This window comes from Crocuta crocuta, unplaced genomic scaffold (genome assembly GCF_008692635.1).
Source record: "Crocuta crocuta isolate KB4526 unplaced genomic scaffold, BGI_CrCroc_1.0 scaffold396, whole genome shotgun sequence".
NCBI lineage: Eukaryota > Metazoa > Chordata > Mammalia > Carnivora > Hyaenidae > Crocuta > Crocuta crocuta.
In genome coordinates, this window is record NW_027533259.1 from 3,039,666 (window position 1) to 3,048,506 (window position 8,841).

Consider the following 8,841-nt stretch of genomic DNA (forward strand, 5'->3'; position numbering starts at 1 on the left):
GGGGGGAGGAAGGAACATCACTTCAGTATGCATTCCCTTCACCAAATTTTTTGCATATACAAATACAAATACATGACTCTTTAGGAATGCCTTTCCTAGTTCTTACTTACTCATTTATACATTTATTTTTGAGAGAGATAGACAGAGGGTGTCAGTCTCCACTGGGAGTGGAGAGCTCATTGCAGGGCTTGAACCCATGAACCAGGAGATGAAGTCAGATGCTTAACTAACTGAACCACACAGGCAACCCCATAATTCTTTTTTTTTTTATTACATTTTAAATTTCATTAAAATTAAATTTCCATAATTTTATAGGTAAGAAAATAGATTGAAAATAAATTAAGATACATAGTTATTTAAAAACTATAGCTTGGAGATATACAATGAAGATTTGCAGTGCTACTGAAATGATCTCAAAGCAACTTATAAACAAATTATTTTCCTCTGAAATAAGTTCTGGGACTTTCCTATTACAGGCAAATTTGGAAAAGTGTTATGTTTTGCTAAACTGTATTCTTTGGAACACAAATCCCTCAAGATATTAATAGATGTTCCATTAAGACAAAAAAAGGTTTCATGGTTAAGGATGTTTGAGAAACTCTAGGTATAATAACTGCAAACATTATTGTGCAGCAGTCATATGTTCATCATGTGCACTGAACATCTCCAAGAGAGGAGCATTAAATATAGCATTTCCACAAACGCTACACAAAATATAGGGTCATTTTTAGTGGGGAGGGAAGGAGTGGGTTGGAGGAAACCCCTATTAACACCTCGAGGACTTGGGAGTTCCACACAACTTGAGAAATGATACCCACATTTTTGACGAAATCATATCTGGGGAATTTCTCACCATCAGTTACCACACTATGCTACTACTATGCGCCGATGGCCCCAACATCAAAAGATGCATTAACTGCTTCATTTCTTAAAAGAAAAATAAGCTGAACATTGCCCCTGTCAGGCGAAACCATGCCCTTCTGTTAGAAAAAGAATGAAAAAGTATCTTGCCTTCATCTACATTTTACCAACAGCCCGAAGCCCTATTCTGCTGTCCAGAGTGGGCTCAGCACCAAGAGAAAAAGAAACCACCTGTGTAATCCAGGTTCTTCCCAAAGAACTGTGATTACTAGACAACAGATTTCTTTGGTTTGTTTTAACTACCCTATTTTTTTTTTTTTTAATATTTTTGTTTATTTCTAGGAGAGAGAGAGAGAGAGAGAGAGAGACAGCGTGAGCAGGGGAGGGTCAGAGAGAGAGGGAGACACAGACTCTGAAACAGGCTCCAGGCTCTGAGCTGGCAGTCAGCACAGAGCCCAACGCGGGGCTCGAACCCACAAACTGCGAGATCATGACCTAAGCGAAAGTCAGACGCCCAACCGACTAAGCCACCCAGGCGCCCCTTAACTACCCTATTAAAGCAGATGAAGGCACTATAGTTTATGACCAGGGACACCAACTGCCATTAGCCAAGAAATCACCTGTTCGAATAGTGGCTGCAGACCCACTCCTTCTGCTCCAGTCTGTTTCAGAGGGTGAAACGATGGCACCAGAAACAGCCCCACTATAGGCAGCCTGACAGTCACCATCTGTTGTTTTTGTTTGTGTGATGCCCCTCCCCCCTGGGGCAGACAGAGCACCTCTTCTATCCCATTTAGTCCCTGATGGGTGCTGGTGGAAGGTGCTCACAGCCACCCCAGCCCCTGCTGTCTGGGTGAGATGATCACGTGAGCCAGGCCTGGTTACCCACGGTCCAGGGAGCCTTATTAGCACAGCACTTGACCCTGGCTGAGCAACTCCACCTGTCAGATCATGAGCTACAGGGACGAAGGCTTGGGCGGCCAGTGGCTTTCTTTTCTGTGAAGAAAACCTTTCTGTGGCCTGAGACAAAAAACCCAATATACAGAAATAAGCAGGGATAAGCACAGCCAGAAGACGGAGGCAGGGAGAGCTCTGATAATGTGTTCTAGAACCTTAAATGTTGCCACTTGTGCCTGAAGCCAGTACTATTCTTGGAGGTTCATGTTAACTGAGCTCAGATTTTTCCTTTTTGGTTTAAAGTAATTAAAGCTGGGGGTGTCTGGGCGGCGCAGTCGATTGAGCATCTGACTTTAGCTCAGGTCATGATCTCACAGTCTGTGAGTTTGGGCCTCGTGTCGGGTTCTGTGCTGACAGCTCAGAGCCTGGAGCCTGCTTTGGATTTTGTGTCTCCCTCTCTCTGTCTCTGCATACTCGCTCTCTCTCAAAAAATAAATATTAAAAAATGTTTTTTAAATATAAGTTGGGTTCTGTCACTTGCAACTGAAAGATGAGGAGTAATCAACAAATACTCATTATATCTCCCTATTCTCTCAAAAAGCTTTACAGTAACCCTTGCCATGCTGGAAAAAACTTGACTCAACTAGAGCGTAAATTCAACATGATTTGGTTTTCATGACAAAGTTAACAAAAGGCATTAGCTGAAAACCATGACAATTTTTTTTTTTACTTTTTCTCCATGGGAGTGAGAGAGAGAAGGAAGCATTCAAATTGAGCTCTCGAGACTTAGTGTTACTACGTCACTACTGGTAGAAGGTAACATTGGTTAGCGTTGTTAGCAGTCAAGAGCCCACCTGCATCAGAACCACCCCTACAAGACTTATATGCGAAGAAAGCATGTACTTCAATGTTAGATGCTTTTACTTTTAAACTACAACACTACTGAATTTTAAATAATTAAAAAAGCCATGCAATGCTAAGTGTGGTGTAGATAACATTCATCTGCTAACCAGTGTGATGCCTGTGATGACCTTTCAATGACCGTGAGTCCTAGTAACACTATGTCACTGTTAGGATATGCTTTTCAGAAGTAAACATTATGCTCTAGGGATACATCCCCACATTATGAGGAAGTGAGGATCTGGGATTAAGTACCTTATCAGGGTCACAAGTTACTTGTAGGGTGTAAGAATGAGGCGCCCATTCTAAGAGGAGGTACTTACTTGGTTAGCTGAAAAGGCTGCATTGTTACCCAGAGTGACCAACGCTCTTTCAATAATTATAGGATCATCAGTGGACTCAAGCAGGTAGAGGAGTTTCTGAAGTTGGTCAACATTTAGGATGTCATCGTATGAACCATCGGTTAAATCTTCTGCAGAAAGACAAAGTTATTTTAAAACCCATTTAAAATCAATAGGAGATTAAAGCATTTTTATTTTTATTATTTTGAGAGAGAAAAGAGAGCATGGGAAGGGAGAGGGAGGGAAGAAAGGAGGGGTAGGAGAGAGGGGGAGAAGGGGTGAGAAGGGAAGAGGGAGAGGGAGGAGAAGAGGAGGGTAGGGAGAGAGAGAGGAAGAGGGAGGTGTGGGAGAGGGAGGAAGAGAGAGGGAGGGAAGGAGGGGGAAAGGGAGGNAGCAGGGGAGGGTCAGAGAGAGAGGGAGTCACAGACTGAAACAGGCTCCGGGCTCTGAGCTGGCAGTCAGCGCAGAGCCCAATGCGGGGCTCGAACCCACGAACCGCGAGATCATGACCTAAGCGAAAGTCGGACGCTTAACCGACTAAGCCACCCAGGCGCCCCTAATTTTTTAAACAATATCAAATGCCTTCTCTGATGCCAGGCACAGTTTTAAGCACATCATCTGCTTTATCTCATTTAATCTTCAAGTAACCTTTGGAAGGAGATACCATTTTAATTCTCAATTTACAGATGGTAAACTGAGGCTTACAGACATTAAGAAATTAGCCAATGGTCACTTGGTATTTATTTCTTAGTAAGAAACTGCATGCCAGACCATCTTCTATTTCTTCTTTTAAACATCAGGTACATGTATCTAATGGGACACTTGCCTAGGGGCACAGATTAATGAAGGAAAAGGATTTGTATTATGTTTTCTGATCACAATTTTAAGGGCACCTCAGACAGGAGGAAACGCTATGGGAGGAACCCAATCATGCGCGGCTTTTTGTTTGGTTTACATGACGGTGGCACGATGACTGCGATGCTAAAATAACAGTCTTGCTGGGGGCCAAGAACAAAATGAAAGCTCTTGTTTTGAGCAGTTGAATACTGGTCAGTGACTTTTAGAATTTATAGCTCTATCTTAAAAAAACACAACTCTGTTTACAAAAATTACAGGAAGAGGAGAAACCATAACACCATTATTGTGTGTTCAATGCTGAAAAATGAAATTGTGATTAAAGGTTAGACGGTGCACATGTCCACAATTCACTGCTGGGAGAGGGGCGGCCTACAACAACAAGTGCTATATGATGTCATATCTGTGCTTTAAAAAAATAATTTATTTTGAAAGAGATAATAGAGAGAAAGGGAGACAGAGGATCCAAAGCGGGCTCCATGCTGAGAGCAGAGAGCCTGATGCGGGGCTTGAACTCATGAACCATGAGATTATGACCGAAGTGGAAGTCGGAAGCATAACTGAGCCACCCAGAAGCCCGTCCCTCTTCTTTTTTAAAATACGTATCAAATTATTAAAGGTGGTTATCTTTGGGTGTTGGATTATGAATGACTTGTTTTCTACCCTGTGCTTGGGAATACTTTTATTTTTCCACAATAAACATGTATTACTCCTGTAATGAAAATAATGAAGTACAGTAAAACCTTGGATTGCAAGTAACTTGTTCTGTGAATGTTTCACAAGATGAGCAAACATTTGTAATACATTTTGACTTTGATAAAAGAGCGATGTCTTGCAATATGAGTATTACATGATGCCAAATGTCACATTATCACAACTGAGCCAGTGGTTCTCTCTCTCTGACTGCGGGATTGTGGGTGACTGTCTTCCATGTTCAGATGTTCAGCCTTAGGCTGTGGGGTCTGGCAGAAACCAGTGATTTTTCAGAACTTTGATAGGTGCCCACAACTGGCCCTCGTGTATTTTTTGTCCCTTCAAAGCACCTACGAACAGTCCTTTGCTTTTCCATACAAGAGTGAGCTTAGGAATGCTCTGCTTCATTCTAGGTCAGGCTGCCTGCAGATAGAGACCCTTTCCTCTGCTGCCTTATTGCCAGTTCCAGTAAATACAGTCTATGAAAAGGGTTTATTAACATTGTACTGTAGCCAACATCCGTGTGAGCATATACAATGGCCTCCGTACAGAAAAAGGTTGAAAAGAAAGGTGGTGAGGAAACGATTACAGTTGAAGAAGAAAATCACTGAGAAGTACGAATGTGGTGTGCGAGTGGCCAAAATTACAAGACATTTATAAGAAGTTTATGTCTACATCTCATCTGCAGAGGAGGAGAAGGAGGAGAAGAGGCTGAGGAATCCCTCACTTCAAATGAGATTAGGGAGATATGTCAAATGAGGGAACCTGCAAAATTTTGTAGAAAATCATGTGAATAAGGCTATGAATCTGTTTAACGACAGTGGAATGTCATGTTTCTGTGAAATCCTCAAAAGGAGGCAAAAGCAAGTGTCATTGGCTAGGTTCCTTGTTAGAGCTGCATGAAAAGAAAAAGATTCTACAGAGCAACAGACAGCAGTGACTCCATTAGCGATCGTGAAAGTCGTCCTCTACAATAACCCGCCTCTCCTGTCTCCCTCACAGCAGCCACGAACACTGTCAAAGGGAAGTGCAGGTTAATTTATTTTTCTTCATATTTTGTATTTTATTATTTTGTATTATATTACAGTATTGTAATCATTTTTATATGACTAGTTTTGGGTGGTGGAACAAATCATCTGCGTTTCCATTATTTCTTATGGGGAAATTCTCTTTGATACACAAGTGCTTTGATAAAAGCATGCTTCCGGAAGAATTATGCTGGCAAACCAAGGTTTTATATACTGTATAATGTCACATATATAGAATCTAAAAATAAATAAGTAAACCAAAAAAATGAATTCATCAATACAGAAAATAGATTGGGGTTGCTGGAGGCAGGCGAAGGAGTGTAAAATGGATGAAGGTGGTTTATCTAGTTTAAGATAAATCAGTCTTAGGAATGTAATGTACAGCTTGGTGACACAGTTAGCAATACTGTATTGTGTACTTGAAAGCTGCTAAGAGAGTAAATCTTAAAAGTTCTCATCTAAACAAAAAAGTCTAACTTTTTGAGGTGAAAGGTGTTAACTGACTGATCGTTCTGCAATATGTACAAATACATAAATCAAATACGTCAAATTGAATCAAATACATATACCATATATTTGATATCAAATATATACATATGTATCAAATCATTATATTATATACTTATCACTAGTACAATGTTGTATGTCAACTATATCTCAATTAAAACAATAAAGATCATCTTCTAAAACGTGATGCTACAAAAAATGAGTACTGCACAAGTCTTCTTCATAAATAAAGGTGAGTAGCTTCAGGAAGAAGGGATCATGAGCAACTTATTTTCTAAGTTGCCTGGTGACTTTGGAAACTGGTAAAATTAAGTTTAAAAGTAAGACTATCTGTATTCACCACGTTAAGAAGGTATCTGAGTCCAGTCCACTAGACCAATTACCTATATGGAAATCTCTAAAAGAAAACAAATTAGGTAGACTGTAAGTAAAGGTAAATAAAAATCTTAAAAAAAAAAAAAAAGCTTTTTCTTTTTTTTCTTTTGTGCCAAAGGAAATACACTTCCCCCCTACTCTGTTTCCTTAAGAGTATTTCCTTGAGCAAACTGGTACAGGTGACGCTAGAACAAGGTGGGGGCTGGGGGGCAAACAACCGAAAAGTTGAAACTCCATGTATAACTTTGGACTCCCCAAAGCTTAACTATTAACAGCCTACCATTAACTGGGAAGCCTTACTGAAAACAGTCAATTAACATATATTTTGTATGCTCTATGTCTTACATGCTGTATTCTCATAATAAAATAAAGAAAATTATAAGAAAAATACCTTTTCAGAATTGCACATATATTTACTTAAGAAAAGCCGCTTGTAAGTAAACCTGCACAGTTTAAACCCCGGTTGTTTAAGAGTCAGCTATAACTGTAAATCCTGTTATCTCTCTGACATAACTGAACAGCCTGGGTGGCTAGGTTGATTGAGCATCTGCCTTTGGCTCAGGTCATGATCTCACAGTTCGTGGGTTCAAGCCCCGCATCGGGCTCTGTGCTGACAGCCAGCTCAGAGCCTGAAGCCTGCTTCGGATTCTGGGTCACCCTCTCTATCTGACCCTCACCTGCTCACACTGTCTCTCTCTCTCTCTCAGAAATAAATAAAACATTAAAAAAAATTAAAGGCTAAGTAACCCTCTTGCCAGTTTACAATGCAACAAAGTGCTCCTTAGAGGCTTTGGGGCTGTTTGAAATGTGAGCATCAAGAAAGATGGAGCCCGGATTTCTGAGTTTAGCAGTGGCACCAGGCTCACCTGCTTATCCTCAAGATACTGAGAAGTCTTATTTTTCCCCTGGATAAAGGCAATTAGCTAACACAAATAGCCACCACAATTACTAGTGAGTTTAGAATGAACTATGTGTAGCAAATGGTGTTGTCAAGTCCTTACTTAAAGACATGTTACTGTTTATCTTGCAAACAGGCACAGATTATGAAATAGATTCTATCTGCCTAGGTACATAAAAACAGTGAGAGTTCTGTCTTTTCAGTCCCATTAGCAGATTGCCTGTGAAGGGCTCAGCAATCTAGTTTAATGCTTATTCAACAATAAAACTGTTTCGTTCTTTTCTATATTTGTAGAGAGAAATTTCTTAGTTGGTAGTTTTTATTTTTAATTATTTCTGTAACAGCGTCCATGACCTGAAATATCCCTTCAGAACACTCAGCAAATCCTCAGAATCCCTAAAGCACCAATTAACTTTTGTACCGCAGCTTAACCACACACTTGTTGGCTAGGAGGGTGCCCTCCCCGTGCAGACAACTGTTTCAGTTAATATATACACGTGTGTCTGAACTTCCAGGCTCTCTCTGCAACTTTGTATATGAACCACAATGACTTCAAGGTACCTCCCCTCTGAGGCTGGGCCGAACCCCGGCAGAGATACACTCCTCAGGCGCTCCTTCTTCCAGGGCAAGTGCAAGCACCATTTCACCTACCGCTGCAGGCGCCGCAAACCCCAGGGCACAGTAGCGGCAATCCCTTTGGTAACAAAGAGGCCGGGAGCAAGCTTTAACTTGAGGGGTAATCGACATGCTTTTGAGAAACCCAATCAATCCTTGGCTGTGACGCCGCACTCAGGCAAGAAAATCTGCGCAACTTCTCAGGATTTTGAACAAAGTGGAGGCAAGGGGAGGCTCAAAACCCTACCCGCCCCCGATCAAGCGGACGAGCCGCCCTCTGCACCTGTGCTTCTCGACCTCGCCCTTCTCACGAACCTCCCTCTCGGTCTCCCTCCTCCAGCTCGGCTTCTTTCTCGGCGAGCACGAGAGAGCCACGGGCGCCTGCAGTCTTCAACCCACACCCTCGGGGTGACACTCAAGCCCCGTCTGCCGTCCCCGGCCACCTGCGGGACACCCCTGCGGCCTCACCTGCGGAGCGCGAGGGGCGCAGCCGAAGTCCGCGGCCGCCTTGCCGCTGGCCCCGCGTCAGCTTGTAAACGCAGTAGCAGGCGCCGGCCCCGAGGACCAGGCCCGCCGCCACCCAGCCCACGTGCCGGGCGCGGCCCATGCTGCAGCTGGGGCGCAGCGCTGGGCCTGGCCGGGGAGGCTCCGAGCAAGTAGGTCCCGCCACCACCCCAGCGCCAGCCGGCGGAGAAGAAAGGAAATGGGGTCTGAGCTCCGCCTCCCGGAAACGGCCCACTTCCGCCCCGAGCGTCCCGGCAGCTCCGCAGAGGCGGGGCCGGGGGCAGGACTCTGTGAAGGGCCGCAGGGACTGCGCGTCCCCCAGAGGGCGCACTGGGTCCCGCCGCCGTCCGGAGGCCGACTTCCCCTG

General features: G+C 43.3%; 1 protein-coding gene across 1 annotated transcript in view; it reads right to left on the reverse strand.

The window, feature by feature from the left end:
- Positions 1–8,747, reverse strand: part of ARMC10 (armadillo repeat containing 10) — an 18,803-nt gene extending 10,056 nt beyond the window's left edge. The window contains exons 1-2 of the mRNA XM_077746984.1: positions 8,439–8,747; positions 2,978–3,130 (exon numbers count right to left, since the gene is read on the reverse strand). Of these exons, the coding sequence (XP_077603110.1) occupies positions 2,978–3,130; positions 8,439–8,577 (292 nt within the window). The 5' untranslated portion in view covers positions 8,578–8,747. The remainder of the gene's footprint in view (positions 1–2,977; positions 3,131–8,438) is intronic.
- Positions 8,748–8,841: the final 94 nt, after the last annotated feature.